We start from the raw sequence: 20,342 nt of genomic DNA on the forward strand, positions 1-20,342 counted from the left end.
TTTATTTGAGGGTGACCATTGCCTAATTAACCCCATTCACACTATAGCACCCCTTCCCTTTTTCTGGTTTGGCAGCCTCCTTCTCCACACTATCATGATTATACAGATTTTTTTTGACTGATATGAATTTATGTCTGCATCTACTCCATCATCTCCTCCCCTTATTGCAAAGGACTAGATTTCATTATCAAAGAAATTATTTTTAGAAAAATGCTTGTTCTGCAGTTCTTCTTCCCAGCACCACATTTTTTTTTTTTTTTTGGCAGAGTATTTTAAGTTGTCCTGCTTAGTTGTGGTCATTGTTATTATCATTGCCTGTGCAGGTATTTTTGGAAATCATGTGATGTTTTTGAGTCCTTCATTGATTCATTCAAGCAGAATTTCTTTGAGGGGTTTCCATCATATGTTGGACATCAACATAGGCCTTGGTGTGGGAATGAAGCCAAGAGAAGGCCCAAATGTGTACCAGTATTTTAAAGCCACCATTATAGCTGCGTTGTGATTATGGCTATGATGGTTAATATAATAACAGCACACTCCATTTGATTAGGACTTTACAGTTTACGAAGAGCTTTCATAGGCATTATCTCGTTTAATCCTAGCAGCAAGAATTTTAAATGGCGGGGATTCCACCCAAAGGTCCAGTAATGCTCACCAATCCTGCTTAGCCAAAAAGAAAGAGAATGTTGCAAATTATCCCAACAGCTGATGGAGCTTTAAAACACAGAATAAACAATTCGGAAGAAGCTTATGAAGCTTAGTTACTGGAATGTAACTTGGAGAAGATAAGTAAAATGCATGTAACCAATATATCAGCAGGGAGGCATCCTGGGAAGAGACTCCATCCCACAACCTTGGTGGCCCAGTGAGCTGCTGGCTGTTGGAGGTGGAGGCTTTCCAAGGCTCTGGACTGCCGCCTTATTCTAGGATCTAAAATGGGATGAAAGTGTTAGCACAAAGTTGCTGGGAGACTAGCAAATTAAGCAAAATGAGTAGGCAATGATGTTACTTTCTTTAGCTACAAAGCATTCTTGAGATATCCGCAAGCTTCTAGCATATATTTACTTGAGAAGTGAAGCAATTTTCTGTACTTAGAGAATAAAAAAAAAATGAGTTTGTGTGCCTTGTCTGAGCCATAATGAAGACAATTGAGGTTTGGAGCATTTTTACCCATTACTTTGAAAACTGGGCATATCTCACATGGATAAATGGCAGTTTCTGTTTTGTTTTTTGATACATAATTTATAGGGAGCCAGTACTGTAAGGCTTCATGTAGATTTGTCTCCTTTCTCTGCTTCTTGAACATACAAGATGCGGGACAGCCCTTCTGTGGCTTCATTGTGAGTTTCATTTGTGACTTCCCTTCAGAAATAGTTTCTGGAATGATAGGTGATAGTTAAAAAAAAATTGGCATTTCAGATATTATGCTACTGTAGTTGTATATCATTGTAAAGTTTGTAAACAAGGGCTAGGTGCTAGCTCTGAGTTTGCCTGGATTACATATAAGCCAAAGAGAGAGTCACAGGGTAAGTCTTATCGTGATGAAGGTTAGAGATAATCAGAGAGGTATTTGCTGTTTCATATCCTGCAACTTCATGCCACTCATAGATGTGTAGGTATTTTGCTAGAGTTTGTTTACTCAAAACTATTATACATTGAGTATCTCTTACCTGATGTGTTAGATTTGTATCACTGTGACCAAAACATCTTACAAGTACATCTCAGAGTAGGAAAAGTTTATTTTGGTTTATGGTTCCAGGGTTTTTTCCATGGTCAGGAAAATCCATTGCTCTGGGCCCAAGGTAAGGCAGAACATCATGGTGGAAGAACCTGGTGCAGAAGCACAGCTTTATTTCTGGCAGCCAAACAAAGAGGAAAAAGGGGGAAGAAGAGAGAAGGGTCCACGAGAGAGAGATGAATCCTTCCAGGGCACCCCCAGTGACCTACCTCCTCCAGCCACACCCCACCTGCCTATAGTTACCACCCAGTTAGTCCATTCAAACTAGAATGAACTGACTAGATTACAGCTCTCATAATCTGATCATTCACTTTAATATTCCTGTATTAACGCAGGAGCTTTTGGAGAACACCTCATATCCAAATCATAACACTGGAAATGCTCAGGATCAGAAGTGCTTAGGATTTTGGATTTTTTTCTTTTTAAATGAGTACTTGCACATATATAATGAAATATCTTGGGGCTAGGGCCCACATATAAATGTGAAAATAATTTATGTTATATATAATTTATACATGTAACCTGAAGGTAATTTTGTAGAATATTTTCAGTACATCTATGTTTTGCTGCAGCCCATCACAGGAAGTCAAGTATGAAATTTTCTCCCTGTTGACATCGTGTCTATGCTTAAAACGGTTTGAATTTTGTAGCATTTTGGATTTTCAGATTGATGAGACTCTACCTATATTCTGTATTTGACATTCCAGGATATTAGTTTCATTCATAAATGTTACAAATTTTAGTTTACCTATGTCTCTAGGTTGGTTATATGTCAATGAAAAGGGCATAGTAAAAATATCTGTTGTCTATTTAGGAAGTAAAATTGGACATAGTGAGGGGGGTAGCCCTTTTCTAAGGAGAATTCATTAACTTTGGATTCTGAAATGACTTTTAGAAAGAGGTGGGGTTGATTCCAGCCTTAGGCCTACTCTGATATTTTTAATTTAACATGAGAGTTTTTAGCAGGGAAAGTTTTCGGCACTACACTGATAGCTAGTTCCTCCTGGAACGGGGTTGGCTGTCTTCTCCACTGTCCTCCAATCTAGTGTTCTATTAATTATTCATTCATTTGATAAATACTTACTAAGGTGCTGTTTTAGAGATTAAGCCGCCTTGCTTCTAAGGCATAACTGTGCCATTTCTTGCTTATCCACAGTCTCCTTTCAATACCTGAAAGTTTCACCCTTTAGAGTACATGTAGGTTTGGTTTAAAGGCAGGATATGGATGTTTGAGAGAATTTCCTACTTCATGGAGTATAGTGTTGCTAGCAGTAGCAGCTGTGAGGGCTGGAATTGCATCCTGGGATTTGCACTCTCTTATTCTCTTTCTTAAGAGAAACTGAGAAAGTTTTCTAAGGTGAACTCGGTTTTCATGTATCCCTTCAGTTCAGATAGTAGGTAGCAATGCATTAAATAAACAGCCCCTGTGAATTTGTCACTCATCTCCAAGTGTGGCTCTTTCATATTAGTAGACATGACATGACAAGGTGCTTCAAGGAGGATGCCGGTACTTAGATTTTCAGGTAACCTGGCAGGTGGAAAGAGTTGATAGGGAGGGAAAGAAGCCAATCATTTTTTATTGTGTTGGAAGGTATTGAACATAAGTCAGAGTCTGTAGTGCTATGGGTAAAACTGGTGTCACAGTAGATGGATGCTTAGTAACTCCGTGTTGCTAAAATGGCCTGTAATATGGCTTTTGGTTATGAGTTCAAACTTTGGAATTCTTAGAGACCTTGACTCGCAGCCTGGTTTTATCGCTCACAATTGATGTGATTTGGGGTTAAAGTTATTAATCTATTTAACCTATTTCCTCATCTATAAAAATACAAAGAAAAGTTATGTGCATTTATAAAAAGTTAAGAGTAAATCTAACATATATTAAGGGTTTAGAAGTGCTTAACAAATAAGAAACACAACAGATCTTAGTGGCTATGCTCTTCTGATATTTTCATGTCGTTTTGAAAAAGGTGTCCTTTTTCATATTAACCTCATCTCTGAACCTCCTCTCAGCACCATGCAGAAAACAACCAGTGTAAAGAAGTTATAGTTTAAAGCAATTGTAGCCACTTCCAGAGGGAGCATGAGCCCTCCACAGTGTGATGGGAGATGATACCTGCCCTTGAGAAGCAACAGGTGTCAGTCAATAAGATAAACATTTTAGTTTACCAGGTAAGCCTAGAAAGTTTCAGTTAACATTCAGTTCACTAAATGCCTATGAAAGGCTCTGGACTGGGCTGCAAGAAATGCAAAAATGAAGGTTGACATGAGAAGTAACAGCATAATAATGAGGAACATTGAAACAAACATACCTGTCACTTATTAAGCCCTGGTATGTGTCGGACAAATACTGTAATCACACCTTTAGACTTTTCACATCTTTGGACTTCATATCAAGTCTTTATCTGTGAGATGATCTCATTGTCTCCATTATAGAGATTTATAAAGTATAAACTTAAGCATCATACTAATATATTAATAACATAATAGAGCATGCAAAGTGCAGCATTATCCTACCAGATAAACCTACTGCAGGTGGATTTCTTTAATGTTTTGAGTGAGTTGTTTGGGGATCTTGAATGTGATTCTTTATTAATCATGCTATCCCGAGTTGTATTAGTTTCAGCAGTCTCTTGAGCCTACCACCTATTCACAGCATTATAGAAGTGAGAACAAGGAAAGATTGGGTCTTGTTAAACTGCCACTGAGAAATTTGTTCTTCCTTTTTCTATTCTTTGTTCATTTTCATTGCAAATGCCTCCATGGAAAAATATCTTTTCTCCTGTGTAAGGCTCTCTTAGTCTAAAGACCACATTGTCTTCAATTTTGTGATCCTATTTTCCTATGACATGAAATTTAAGCTACCAACATTTTCCCCTCATTTAATTCCTAGCAACTTTTGCATGTGTGCACATGCTAAGTAGTAAATGCAGTATTATAAGTAAAGTTAAATTAGCTCAGCTAACTGGCATTTCTGGTCAGACTAAGCATACACCATACCTCCTAAGTGATAAGTGTCTCAATTCAACTATTATTCTCTTCACCTGTTTTTCTGTTGAGATTGTAGAAAATAGACTATCCATGCAAAATTCTGTCATGGTGCTTTCATTAAAGGATCCCTAAATTTGGCTGAATGACTACTACATGAAAAGGGAATCACATAGGCCTGTCTACTTTGTTTTGCATATGAATTTTAATCTTTAGTATCTTGTAGGGAAATGCAAATTAACTCAAGAAGGTAAGGATGGAGATTTACAGCCCACCTTCCACTGTGTTCTAGTATAAAGGAATTACACTGTAAAAAATTTTTAGCCAAACAGCATTTCTATATACAGGCAGAAGGTCTCCTTTCCTGCCTTCTTTCATTAATTTCTGTATTCAGCAGTTGACTCAACAGACTTATTAGGTGCCCACCATGTATTAGGCAATGTGTTAGGCTTAGAAGAGTGATTGCTACCAGCAATGAGTAGTCTTAACACTGAACTCAATTTAGCAAGACAGAGTCATTGGCTCTCAAACCAGTAAACCAAAAAAAAAAAAAAAAAAACAAAAGTCAAACATTGTATGTTCTGCCCTCTTACTGCTCTTGACAGCCTTTAGATAAGTCTTATTTTAGGCTATCTTATCCTTGTTGTGTTCATAAACAACGTAAAATTGCTATTTCCTAAGACTTCGAGAAGGTAGAGGCTTTTTTTTTTCCATACCTCAGTTTATTTCTAATTTTTCCCTGAGACATTTACAGTTGTTGTTGTTCTTTTTTTTTCTTGGTATTTGACACCTAGTCAAAATTTAACAAATAACTGGTGAATAGAAGGAAGGAAGGAAAGAGAAGAAACTTACTGTATTAGGATTTAGCAAATTATCTGACTTGGGATTTAACATACTCCAGAAGGTCTGACCCTCTTTTTCTTTTCCTGTAACCACTGTATGCTACCTTTGATCTTATCAGAGACAATCTTTTTTTCCATTGGGCAATTCCCTTTGAATTGGGTTTGGTGCACATGGCCTTGAGGTTACTTATTTGTTTTTTGGCATTGGGGATGTTTTTGTAGACAATCTAGAATCCCGGTGCAGCATTGTAGAAACTCCTTACCCACTCTGCCAAATTACTTCTACTCTGAGAATTTCATTCTGTTACAATATACCTCCGCCTTCCTTTACTTACACTGATACAATTGGAGCAGCCCACCTTATTTTCATTAAATGATATTTAGCACCTGCATGGTATAAAATCTTATTCTAGGTTTCATGAATTTATAGTAATTTGTTGTAAAATATGAATCATTGTGAGCTGGTGATAAAAGTAGTTATCTATTCCAAATTCCCCTTAGGGCTTACAATTTAGGTGGAGAAAGGGATGCCATCATATGGAATAACAAAACCTTAGTGTGGAGCTGCTCTAGAAACATCCGTGCAGCAGGACATTGGAAGATGGAATGATGGATGAGACAGTGAGGTTAGGATAGACCTGACCCCGGTGGTACTTAGACCTGAGGGGCAGGAGAGCGTAAACCATCGGTCAGCAGAGAGCCTGAACTTAGGAAGGACACGAACAACACTGAAAAGGGGGTTCTGAAGGTGCAGCAGTAGCATGACCCAGTGATAAAGGTTGTATGTTAAGTCTGTATGTTAAGCAGTTTGGACTTTGTGTTCTGGGGCAGCTTGACCCAAAATGCAGCTTTCTGTATTACTGATTCTACTGGATATTGTAGGGGTCTTAATCAAAACAAGTTTCTGTGGTTGAAAAACTGAGAAAAAAAACTGGGATAAGTTTTATTGAAGTTTTCTCCTGTGGAATATCTTAGACGGTATAATATGCTAACCTACATTATTAATGTCTAAGAGCTTCCCTAAATAGTTTTGATCACTGAATCTGTTTTTAATGGAGCTCCTTGGGAGGGGAGTTGTCTGTGAAGACTACTTTGGGAAATGTTGTTAGAAGTCATTGATTTTGAGTCAGAGGCAATACTGGGTGGCTGGTGTTGGAACATGAATTTTCAAATGCTGCAAAGGATGGATCTGACCAGGGAGTGATGAGGGAACTTTGACTCTGTATAGATGGATGTGATGAGGCCTGGATTTGTTGGTGAAGCATGTGAATGGGAATGAAGACCTATTAGATATTTGGGTAAAAGAACCTTCACTCATCTGTGAATGGCCAGATGAAAAAAGAATTGCAAAGACAGAATTAAGAATGGCTCACATTTTTGAGATGTCTGCATTAGGAGCCTGAGGTAGCAATCTCTGTATGGATTTCTGACCTTCTTTATCCTTGGCATAATCATCTAAGACCATGAGGTACTCCAAGAGTACTCAGAACCCAAGGAGACAGGGATGTCTTTGTAGACATGTCCCTTTTGTAGCAACTGCTCTGTAGTCAAAATGCTTTCTTAGTATAAAACACTGAAAACACAACTTGGCAAGGTCAAGCTATGTGTCAGGTGTAATATTGCCCTAAGTGGTCCCATGCAGTCAGTCCTGACTACTATCTGTCCTGTGGTGTGGCTGATATACACCCAGGAAGGAAGTGTCTGCCACATGAAACTGACTCTAGACCCAGCCATAGAGAATCTGGCACTTTGGCTTAAGCGCACTCTTTTCTGTTCATCCTGAGGAACTTTATCAGAAAGATGGTGGGCACAGTATAAAGATTATACAGATGTTTCTGCCAACTCTCTTGCATTTATTCATCTCTAGAGATACAAAGAATTTCAGCACACCATGTTGCAACCCATCATTTATCTGTCTCATCTGCAAGAACTGGTCTACAGATTTGTTCACGATCTTTACGTCCTGCTTTAGGTATGGGCATGATGTTATATATCTGCCTCTTCAGTCATTCATGAAGTTATGTAGATTAATGCTTTCTTTTCCCATAATTATTTTCTATCTATTTGAGTAGAGTTCTTAACACTTTTAAAAATAGGCAGTGGAAGAAAGTAGTAGTGTAAAATGAAAAGCAGAGCTGTGTTTTCCCTCTTGAATTGTTCATCAGAGTACTTATGGTAAGTTTCCCAGTTTTCTTACATATTTATGAATATAAATGAATTTAACTGCTTAATTAATAACTCCTGTAGCCTCTGTATTCGCTTCTTTTCATGCCTACACTTGTTACAACTCTGTTCATGTATTTGGGTAGCTTACAAATGATTCAAAGTAGTGGTGGTCATTAGGGTGACTATTTCTGAATATTTTTCTCCTTTATTGTTTGCACTTCCATAAAATATCTGAATCCTTTTAATTCTCCTGCCATATTGCTTATCTGCATTTCACAAGGGCCTTGAAAACCCTACGTTGTGTTTCTTTGTGCTTTTGTTTGAAAGATTTCTTCTCACTGGTGTCTTATTAAATTAACTTGCGCTATAGATATACCATTGTCCTTGAGTGTGTTGACTACTTCAGGCTGAAGAAGTTCATGTTGATGAATAAATTCTTTGTTTGGCTGTCTACCTTGGATAAACTCACTATATCATTGCAAAATCACTCCTTTTTAAAGGTGATGGTTATATGTATGCCATGTCTCATACACTGACATCTATAGATGGAACCATTGTGGTGGATCCAACAGAACTGGCTAGCTGTGGTTATTTGGCTAGCCAGAATTTGGGGCCTCATGTTGCTGCTTAATCCAAGGAGGCATGGCACACGAAACCACAGCTGGGGAGGAGACTCTTATCTGGGACATTAATAAATGGCTTCCAGCATGCTTGATTGGAACAAGAACTTTTAACTGCACAGTGTATTTTTCTTCCATTAATTTTGGAATGATAACCAATGAATGGGAGATAATGTCATGTCTCTATCAGTTCATGTGCCCACATTTATTTTCTGTTCAGATGGTTACAGTGCAATCAAGGTATTTTGCCAGATATTTTATCCTTTTTTTTATAAACCAAAAATTGAATATGTTTGTGGGAATACTGGCTGTGCCTTTCAAAATGTGGATTTAAGAGTATTTTTCAGGGTTGGGGTATGGCTCAGTGGTATAGTGCTTACCTAGCATGTGTGAGGCACTAAGTTTGAGTCTCAGCACATGACATATAAAAAAATGAAATAAAGGTTCATTGACAATTAAAAGAAATATTTTAAAAAGAGTATTTTTCAGAGTTTTATGAGTGTTATTTGATTAAAAATACAAACATAAACAGCATATTATTAATATTCATAATAATAAAACACTTGTAATAGCCTTTTAGAAAGACTGGACAAAAGACACGCCAACTAAGCTGTAATCATACTAGAGTGTTCATTACTTTGGGAGCACAATTTTCCTAATGGGATGCTAATTCAAATAAAGGATTTAATGTAGAGGGCTACTCATAGTTTCTATCTTTATGTAATTAGGTTCAGAAGAGTGGATAAGTTTCCCATTTGTCCAGTGAACAAATGACAACATGTCACATAAATAAGTGTACACATGTATTGTATACTTATATTAACAGAGAATAGTACTCTTGTCAAAAAAACTGAGTTGTGAATTCAGAATCAAATAGATTTTATTTCTAATTCTATCCTTATTTTAAAATGTTTTTGCATTAAGTAGATTGTTTTACTTAGTCTTAATTTAGCCATTGTTCCTTCCACTTTGAAATGTGAACTGCAATCTTTAGTTTATTCATGTAGTAAAAAAATAAATGTATAGGCTTTGGGGCTTTGGAAAAGAATCCTTTGAAATCTTTAAGAGAAAGCATGTACTTGCTACTTATCATTTCATTCTCAGGAGTTGACACATAATTGACTCTTTAATAAAACTTTTGTTCTTAATTCCGTGATCTAAGCTTTATATACTTATCATCTTATTCTGCTTCTAAATGTTACTTACAATGAGAGAATCTTATGTAAAGTGGTGAATACTCCCACTACTAAGTAATGGCTTTGGAGGGCTGTTCTCACGCTCTTAGCTGCCTGCCACTGCCCACCCAAGAGGAAGAGCTCATTCATGAGAAAACTTGTATCCTATACCATTGAACAGAAGAGACAACTTTGGATACTTACCTGGGCCCGTCCGTGTTACCAATGACCTGTTTTCTACTTCATTCCTCATCTTGGTTGGAACGCAAAGAATGAGGTACAAACCATGTGGAAATAAAGAATGATCAAAATGAAATATTGGATAAAAAGGACTTTTGCAACACTGAACCTTTCATTTGTCCACCTCAGGACTGTGGAATAGACACATTTCCTGCAGTCATCACTAATACCATTTTCTCCTCTTCAGGAACAAAACTACCATCAGTTAGTGGATCACAGGGATGGAAAAATGTAGCTATTCCCTAAAAACTAGAGGTTTTATACTTTTTGTAGTTTTTTTCTCCAAAAATATTAGTAAGGAGGTGTCGTATTAAATTGTTGTCTGTGAGTTTATTTTGCATTTTTTCAAAAAGCGATGTGCTCCAAAGTTCTTGAGACAAAAGCAGTGTTTACATGAATATTTTTTCCTGGAAAGAGACAGGAAAATACACATAGTTTGTATCCCGCTGCTTCTGTGGTAACTATAAATTGATGAAAATTCAAGTTCACTGAACATTTCTTTACATTTGTATAGGACATTTTTTCTCTTGCAAAAGTCCTTTTTATCCAATATTTCATTTTGATCTCTCAACAACCATAATATTCTAAGAAGATATTTCCTTTTTTATGAAATGATACTTTGGGGATTTAAATTTCTTTTTCAGTATCATACAGCTAATGATGAGGTCAGGAGTCAAATTCAAGTTTTGAAGCTCCTAGTCTAAAGCTCTTTTAAATGTAATACAGTGCTTCCATTTATATTTTTTAAATTAAGTAATTAACGAGTAACACTCCCCGCTCCCCGCTTGTTCTCAATTCTTTAGCAGAAACCAGTATGTCTGGATCTGCCTGACCTTGGATGACTTCACTTCAACCAGCTTCATATGTAAACTGGCATCCTTCTGCCCATATCAAATAGTTATAATGAAGAGATAATGTATGCAAAGGGTGAAGCGTATAGTAGAATTCAAAGATCCCTTTTCTTTACTTCCTTCTTTTTTCCTATATAACAAACAATCCTCAGAATTAATGTTTTAAATGACTTCAGTGGTACTACCTCTCATTTTGGGGGGTTGACTGGGTTCATCTGGGCCCATGTGCTCCTCATGACCTGACCTGGGGCTACCGTCATCTGAGGTCTTAGCTGAACTGGAATACCCAAGGTGGCTGGCTCAACATCTGTTGCTTCCAGGAGGATGGGTGGAAGGCTGGGCTCAGCTGGGGTGCTGGGCATCTGGGTTTCTCTCTCTCCCCTTATCATTTCTCCATGTGGTCCTTCCATCAGGATTGCTTACGTGATTGCTTAGGAAAAACATGGAAACTTCGAGAATCTTCTAAGTTTGAGTCCTGGAACAGGGTGTCATTTCTGCCACATTTTATGGGTCACAGTGAGTCCAGTGAGTCACAGGACCAACCCATTTTCATTGTGAAAAGAGGCTCCATCAGGGCATGAATAGTGGGCAGTCTGGGTCATGATAGGTTGTCCTTGTTCCACTACCGTAGTCATCATCATCTGAAAGTTTTTCAGTGGATCTAGAGCTTTCACAGTGGAAAAATGACTGAAACAATGCCAGCGTGTGAAAAGGATTTCTGTTCTTCTTAATTATTCCCAGAGTTGAAGGAAAGCAGATAACCTGGCGGTTCTTCTAAAGATCATCCTGGAGTGCTGCTTTCTTTCATACTCTGAGGTTCACATGGTAAAGGAAATGATGAAAGACATCTGGTTTTTCAATGGTTTGGGGTAACACTGCCTCACATTGGAATTTATAATTTTCAAGTACTTTACATATATTTAACCTTTATTCTCACCTTACTGGAATGCACAAAGTTTCAGCATGAGACAAGGAGTTTAAATGACCTTTCCGATGGCACATAACTTAAAAAGGCAGAAATAGTGCTCCAACTCAGAACTTTCACAACTGGGACACTGTCTCCCATCTTGGTTCCATTCTAGGGATACATATGATGGGATGAGGTGCAAGAAGCCTAGTGGGAGGAGAGTGCTTAAGAAAGCATGGGGTGGTTAGAGAGGGCAGGGCTCTTAGTGCACTTCTTACTCCTGCCGTTGTCTGCCTTTATGGACACCAGTGTTTAACTTATTTTACATCTTTCATTTGTTTCATTTGTGGGAAAATACTGTCTCTATCATGGGATAGGGAAGAATTATTCTTGCCTAAGCTCTTTATGGGCTCATCATCAGTATAAAGTAAATTATATAAATGGTCCAGCAGAATACCTGTCCTATAGTAAGTGTATAAGACATATTCATTTTTTTTTTCCTCTCTCCATTTCTTAAGTTGCTTTCTGAGGCATGAAGCTGAACTTGGATTATATTTTGAAATGCATTTAGCATTTGCAGTACACTTTGTATCATGACCAATGAATGGAAAAGCTGAGGATTGCTTGCCTGGCTGCCCAGCAGGAACTCTGTTATGCTTACTTCTGAGACAGGCCACTTTGGCAAGGTTGGCATCTCTGCCTGGAAACACAGGGCTTGTTATTCTGTCACAGGACTAGTGACCTGATTGAACACAACTGTCCAGGTCCTTACCCATGTCCCATTAAAGTTGCTGTCTACAGACCCTCTTCCTTGGAGCTTGTCGCCTGTTTGAGAAGATGGTAAAGTGTGCTGGCTTGTTTTTGTAAATGACTGTTTCAGTAGAAGATTCTGGACATGAGATGAATTCTACCAGCAGCAAGTAAGTCATGAATTTAAATTTGCAGGCATTGTGCTCTACGACTTCAAAAGCCTTCCAGACCCTTTTCTGGTTGGCACGGAATGGAAGCATTCTGTGTTTGTATTTGTTGGTGCGTCTGGGCAACCTGGCTCTGGCCTCAGGAACCTGTGCTTTAAAATGAGGTAGCTGAATTCACTTCCCTGGGGCTGGAGGAAGTTCTTAGTATACTTCTTTTGCTTAAAACTATGACAGGGTAGAAGAAATGTATCCTCGGAGTTTAAAGGTGACCATTTCACAGCAGCAAAGCTCTGTGCTGTGGTCTCTTGTGATCTGATCTGACAGTTCATGTATTACAGAGAGGAAAGCAGCCTCAGTCTGTGGCAACGCGTCTCTGAGTTTGTGACGTCGTCGTTGGGAGATCATGCTTTGGTGTGTCTGCTTGTTTGTGACTAGAAAAAGAGCCCTGTGGTGACAATGGAAGCTCAAAGTGTCTTTTTTCTCTGCAACTGCTCCTAGGCATGCTTACATCAAACCAATACAAGCACATGCATTTTTTTAAAGACCTCTGGGTAACGTGATTTTACAGTTTTTCTAAGTAACTTTTATTGTCAGGAACTCTCGCCTTATTGCTTATACATGTCTTTCCCATCTGAAAATGAAGCTGCTGGTCTCTTGTTTATTTAATCGGGAGATATGGGGATTAGAATATCACTATCTTGTGACTAAGGATATTCCTGGTATTAGGAGGACATTATTAACTCACTGTACTTAACCTTACCCCCGATTGCATGCACTTTTCGATTCTTGAATGAAACTTAGGTTCATCAGACACCTTTTGCCTGTTAAATTAAAATAAGACTGTAGTGGGTTATGGCCATGATTGACATTGAGAAAATTCCTTATAGTCTCACAGGCCTAAAACCTTGATTTCAAAGAACCACTGAAATACATAAAATGTAGTTGATTGCTTAGGGGCAGAAATATGCATCTGTGTCTGGTCTTCATTGCTATGAAAAGGAATAGGTTTTTTTAAATTAATTTTTGGGAGTTCATGCTTCTTTATATATACACGGATTTAATTTGCATTTTCTAAATTTCATATATATGTTAAATTGTCAGGTAGCAAGCTTCTGCTTTGGGTTAAAGTTGGGTAGAGTGCCTTGTGGAGTCAATAATGAATGATTTTATGTGTTTTTGTTTTGTTTTTGGCATCCGCCATGTGCTAGATGGTGCGTTCTTCTCCTTAAAATCTATGTGCCTGGTGAGGTCAGACCCATGTCACCAAATACAGACTAGCATGTTTATATAAGATCTGAAATGTTGTTGGGAGAGCTCAATCAATGGCAGTCTCAGAGTCTGGGTCAAAATTCATTTATCAATTTTCTGTTTCATTGTGTGATAGGGACTAGCTGCAGATGTTTGCTTTAAAGGCTAATAAAAGTAAATCTGAGAGAATTTGCTTCCAATTTAGGTTCTTCTCCACTGAGAAAATAGCCAGCAGTGCAGAAGGGAAGTGCCTGCCTGAGGAGCCAGTGGCCTTGTCCTCAGCTGCCTCTATGTGTTTCGGGAGGCATGCCTGGAACGCTTCCCTGCATGCCTCAAGCCGTGGTCTGAGCTGCGCTGTCTGCTTGGTGGGTACCAGGGTGAGGCAGACAGCCCAGCCATCTAAAGGCCCATCCAATGGCAAATGTGAATTGGGTTATTCTGGCCTGCAGGTCCTGAATGCACAAGGCTTGGGCCACTGGCCAGCAGCCCTGCTCGCTCCCTGGGTCAATGGTCTGTTGGACTGAGTCCCTGGAGGCCGGCCTGGCTGACTGCTCACTCCATTTGCCATGCATTTTTCTCAGCCTTCCCTCCCTTCTTTGCGGAACTGCTCAGTGGTCAACTCCCTGAGAGATGAAATTGTTTCTGATAAGCTTGATCACATAGCTGTAGATGAATATGTACTTTTTTTTCCCCCTGAGGAATATTTGCACATTAAATCAGAACCTCAAAGGCTTCAACCCAGTGTTTGTCCTTGTGTCCTGAAGTCACTTCCCTGATGTTGTCTCAAGAGCCAGGCATTTTCAGATGTCCTTGTTCTGTTTAAACTTCTCTCCTTATGCCGAAGTAAAAAACAGCAAAACATTGCCATGGCCCACAAGTTCTGCCTGTCTGGTCCCTAGCTTCTCCTTGGCTTCCCTCTTCACTTACTTTCTTTCACTGCTCAAAAAGCACATTGCTGGCTGCTGGGCTCTTTTCTCCAGCCTAATGACTCCTCATCTTTTAGGTCTCAGCTTAAACTTCCTCCATTCATAGACTCAGTCAGAGCCTTTCCCAGCCCCCACCATCTGCAGTGTACATCCTGTACTTCTTTTGTGGTTCTCAGCACATTTGTACATATAGTTTCAGATCAGAATTTCTTGAGTGTCATGAACATAGAGACAATGATTGTCTTGTGCATTATTCAGTACTGATGGTAAAGCCAGCATGTGGAGGTTCTCATTGAACACTTACTGGAAGGAACAAGGAAAGAAAGGAAGAAGGGTACTTGGCATTAAGCAGTCTGGGGACGGTGGTACCTAGAGCAGCCTGAGAGGGTGTATGAGCTTCCTATCGCTGCTGTAACAAGTTGCCACAAACTTAGTGGCTTGAAACAACACACCTATATTACCTCTTCGTTTTGGAAGTTGGGAGTCCTAAAATCAAGTGGTTGGCAGGGCTGCATTACTTTTCAAGGCTCTGTGGCTGGAATGAAGCCCTTCCCATCTTCTCAAAGATGCTTGAATGCCTTGGTTATAGCCCTCTTCCAGCAACAGTATCACTTCAACCTTCAGGACAAACAAATTTAGTTGCATCTCTGAGAGAGAACAAGAATCAGAAAGTAAGATAAAGTGTCCAGGGATGCTGCTAATCTAAAACTGGGCAGCAAAGGGGGAATTATTATTTTTTTTCAGGATAGTGAAGTTGCAAATTGAAATTGAGGAAGGAAGAAATAGAATTTCCCAAGGACCAGGGCTGCTCTGATGACTTGGTGGGAGAATAAGCTAGAGCAGCACAGCGTCGAGTAGGCAGTCTGGGCTGGATCTGTCTGAGGAAAGGATGTTGCCATAAATCTCTGTTACCCAACTCTATATAGAAGAGAATTCTTCCTGAATCTTGATGCCACATTTTACAAGTTAGGGAGCTAAGGCCTAGGAAATTCAAGAAAGTTGACCAAGGACACCTGGCTCCAATGCTGCCTTTCTTCTAGCTGTCAGAAACCTCCTCTGAAATGTTCTCACATGATTCTGTCCTACATTCTTTGCCCACATGTAGGAGGCACATGGGAAAGGAGAGTCCCCATCTAAAACTAGTAGGTTGTCTGGGAGGCTGGTTTGATCATGAGATGGACAAAAGGAAACCCTTCCTGAGTAGCGTATGGAAGGAAGTGGAGCATGCCGATTTAGGAATGATCACAAGCAGTGTTAGCTCAGTGGGGCACCTGTTGTCAACAGAGCATAATCCCACCATCTTCTCATGGTATCTGTAATGAAATCCAGGGAGCTAGACCCGGGAGGCTGATATGAAAGGAACTGCATTGATCACTAGTGTTTCCCCTTTTAGTGCCGATGGAGCCCATTTTCTTCCTGGGCAGTAACAATAGTTACTCCAGAATATCCACACAATTACTTGAGATGAATTTCTCAGCTGCTTGGAACACTTCATCAATAATACGATTGGTCTTTTAGCACGCAATTAACACATGACCTTACTGGCAAAGAGACTACAGATAATATGACAGGATTTTTAAAGTTTTCAGTTCCCTTTTCCTAGTCTAGTAACACATTCAAAATACTTCAGAGTGATTCTGGGCAAACGTGACTTAAACTAGCCACGGCAGAAAAGGATGTGGTAAGGGGGAGGGTGTCGGAAATCACAAAGCCATGGAGAAGCAGACATAGGCAGAACAGGAAGGGAATATACACCTGAGATGGTCTGTGCCTGCCTCCGTGCGGTTGCCAGGTTTCAGAATGAATGTAAGTCTTCTCTGCTCCTAGGATACACTTTTGTAAAGAAAACATATATTCATGTATTTAAGTGAGTCTTTAACTGTTAATGGATATCCTCCCACAATATAGGCTTTGTGAGGCTGATTGGAATGCTTTTACCACAGAAGACCTCGGGTTCCTAGGGGATTTTCCTTTTAATTTAAAGTGATGAGGGTGGGTACATAGGTGGAGGCTGCTTATTGGATTTTAATTTTATGCTATAAAATTTGAAAGGGTTGGGAATTTTTATGTGATTATAAATGAATAGTGCAAAACGTTAAGGGTCTAGGAAATTAACATAGAACAAAATTGCTATATGTCGAGTATTTTTACTGTTTCTTCGTTTTTAATGTCAACATCATTAATGAGACTATCATAAAACATCCATTAGTCTCACAAGAGCTAAATTTACACAGTGAAAATTATGTCGGGAAACATGACAACCACCAAGATAATCGATTATTTTAAATAACAACTTGGTATAGATTTAAGGGGTACAGTGTGATAATTTAATGCACAAATACCATGTAGAATGATCAAGTCAGAAAAGTTTCCATCACCTTTAACGTTTTTAAAAAAGTTTTAATACATAATGGTAAAAATTTATGGGGTACAGTGTGATATTTCAATACATGTATATAACATGTACTGAAAAAAATCACGTAATTAATGTTTCCATCTCCTTATCATTACTTTGTGTTTGTAGCTTCAAGCTTTTCTAGTTCTTCATAAGATTTGTAAGAAGACTGTGAGTGATAGTCACTCTACTGTGCTATAGAATATTGTACTTACCATTTCTTCCCAACTGTTTAGGTACCTGTTATCCAGCTTCTTTCTGTCCCCCTCTACTAGTATCCTTCCCAGTCTCTACTAATTACTATTGATAGATCCACTGTCTTTCTGTATCATCTGACATTTGATTTAATGCAATGACCGCCAGTTCCGTCCTGCAAATAATAGGATAATTTAAAGAACAGATACATCACAATTCTGCCCTAAATTTCATTATTTGACTCTTTTTAAGAATAACTAGGTAGGTAACCTGTTTTTATAAAAGAAACACAGTTTTAAAGACAAACTAACATTACTTTAAATAGTAGGTGGATATAAATGATTCCATTCACAAGATCTCAAATTTTTGCTAGCTTCATCATGCTGAAAGTATTGAATTTAGAAAATGGTTAAATTCTGGCCTCATTTGGTATTATTAAAAGGAGCCATAGGTTGAGGAACCTTTGGGAAACAGGGCATCCAGAGAGGAGTAAATAACTCTAAGACGTTAAGCATAAATTGAGTGAGTCTCAATATCTTCCGAGTGCAGACTTAACACTGCCTGGCTGCTCACTCATTTATTTTTTTTTATTTTTATTTTTTTTATTGGTTGTTCAAAACCTTACAAAGCTCTTGACATATCATATTTCAAACATTAGTTTCAAGTGAGTTATGAACTCCCATTTTTACCCCAAATACAGATTGCAGAATCACATCGGTTACACATTCACATAGGAAAGGTAGCAGAATACAACAGTCACTAGTATGGCATTATGTAAAAATGCTCACTCATTTATAATGCACCTAATTGTCATTTTGGCACAGACTTTATTAACCCTTTCTTTGTTCAAATAAATTCTGTAGAATTGCCCTTCTAGAGGAATGTTTTTCAAACTTTACTGACAAGGCTACCAAAAGAAATAGATTTTATGTTTCAACCCAGTACACATATACATGCAAATATATACACACACCACAGTATCAGACTTCATGAAATGGTGCTAAACCACAAATTGAAATGAAGGGCAAGCGTGAAGAGTTGGCCACTGCATTGGTACCTCACCTTGCTTTCAACGTGCCTTCCCCCATCAACCCCAGCCATTGGCTGCAGGATCAGTTGCAATAATTAGGTAAGTTTCTGCTAAGGTCTGTGCAGTGCATACTAGTGTTTTCTAATCTATCTCATTCTTAAAGAATGTTAGTTGCAGCACAATGGAAACTTTTGTTCCTTGATAATGTACTGTGACCCACTTGAAAGAGTTTTCAGAAAAAAGTAATATATACATATATAGATAGATAGAGAGATATAGATATTATTATATTGAAGGAATAAATATGTCTTTTTTGTACTAGAAATTGAACCCAAGGGTGCTTAATTACTGAGCCATATCCCCAGCCATTTTATTTATCATTTATTTTTTTTTTATTTTGAGAGAGAGTCTTGCTGAGTTGCTGAGGCTGCCTTTGAACTTGGCATCCTCCCACCTCAGCCTCCTGAGCCACTGGGACACTGGGATTACAGGTGTGCCCCACTGTGCCCTGCATAGATATGTCTGTTTTTTTTTTCCATAACAAGCATTTTTCATGTTGTTATTCCAAGGGTGGATGGTGATTTTTTTCTCCTCTAGAATACATCTTGATTTTTCAGTGTTTTCTTTTCCAAAGGCTCTTCCTTACCTGCCTAACCAGGAAAATGTAGTCTGTTGACTGTCACCCGACATTGTCTCCAGGAGTCTCCCTCACCAGAGAGAGAGACTACTCTTTCCTGAGACTATGGATTCAGATACTGTTCTTGATTTCATTCAGCACTCAAATTTGCCACTTCCTTGAGGAAAATCTGTCTTGATGATTTCAGACCTGCACTACCATGCTTCTCATTCCCTGTAGCTCAGCTGTTGGAACATGCAAGAATTGGCTGCCCCAGCATTATAATCATTCCATATCTGCTATTTCTCTCTCCTTTTGTCTGTTAAGTTAAATCTTTATTCTTCTCTCTCTCTCAGTTATAAACTCCTGAAGAGCAGGGTACATTTTTCTATATTTCTTATATTTTCATCACTCCTAAAATCCTGGCCCCAGTGTAGGAACTCGATGAATGCAACAATGGAAACTGATTGTGATGTGTTGCCTGTTCCTCATGCTTTCCCTCTGAATTCTCTGACTTTAAAACTGTATCATATATCCAATGTAAGTAGGGATGGTTTTAATTCTAATTGCTAAAGATCTTGAACGTATTTTCATATGTTTGTTGACCATTTGTATTTCTTCTTCTAGGAAGTGCCTCTTCAATTCTTTGGGCCATTTATCGCTTGGGTTATTTGGTGTTTTGGTGTTAAGATTTTTGAGTTCTTTATATTTCCTGGAGATTAGTGCTCTATGTGAGGTGCAGGTGACAAAGATTTTCTCCGATTCTCTAAGCTCTCTCTTCACCTTCTTGATAGTTTCCTTTGGTGTGAAGAAGATTTTTAGTTTGATACTGTCCCATTTATTTACTTATTGGTTGATTGATTCTTGATTTTACTACTTATGCTTTAGGATTCTTGTTGAAGAAGTCTGTTCCTAAGCTGACATGGTAGAGAGCTGGGCCTACATTTTCTTCTAGTAGGTTCAGGGGCTCTGATTGAATGCGAAGGTTGTTGATCTACTTTGTGTTGAGTTTTGTGCAGGTGAGAGATAGGAGTTAAATTTTATTCTGCTGCATATGAATTTCTAGTTTTCTCAGCACCAGTTATTGAAGAGGCTGTTTTTTTTTCCCAATGTATGTTTATGGCACTTTTGTCTAGTATGAGATGACTATATTTGTGTGGGTTTGTCTCTGTGTCTTCTACTTTGTACGATTGGTCTTCATATCTGTTTTGGTGCCAATACCATGCCATTTTTTGTTGATAGGAACTAAGGGCAATTATCAAGAAATCAAGTAATAATAGATGTTGATGAGGATTGAGGGAAAAGGCACACTTATACATTGCTGGTGGCACTGAAAATTGGTGCAACCACTCTGGAAAATAGTATAGAGATTTCTCAGAAAACTTGGAATGGAACCACCATTTGACCCAGTTATCCCATTCCTTGGCATGTACCCAAAAGACTCAAAATAAGCATACTATAGTGACTCACCCTCATTAATGTTTATAACAG

General features: G+C 38.6%; 1 protein-coding gene across 6 annotated transcripts in view; it reads left to right on the forward strand.

The window, feature by feature from the left end:
* Nucleotides 1–20,342, forward strand: part of Nckap5 (NCK associated protein 5) — a 910,861-nt gene that overhangs the window by 355,429 nt on the left and 535,090 nt on the right. The window contains exon 1 of one of the 6 annotated variants that reach the window (XM_078017219.1): nt 12,298–12,444. The exons of the other annotated variants lie outside the window; for them this stretch is intronic. Within the exon in view, the coding sequence (XP_077873345.1) occupies nt 12,392–12,444 (53 nt within the window). The 5' untranslated portion in view covers nt 12,298–12,391. Of the gene's footprint in view, nt 1–12,297; nt 12,445–20,342 lie in introns of those variants that run through there. 6 annotated transcript variants of the gene reach the window in all.

Source organism: Ictidomys tridecemlineatus, chromosome 7 (assembly GCF_052094955.1).
Source record: "Ictidomys tridecemlineatus isolate mIctTri1 chromosome 7, mIctTri1.hap1, whole genome shotgun sequence".
In the NCBI taxonomy this organism is placed as follows: domain Eukaryota; kingdom Metazoa; phylum Chordata; class Mammalia; order Rodentia; family Sciuridae; genus Ictidomys; species Ictidomys tridecemlineatus.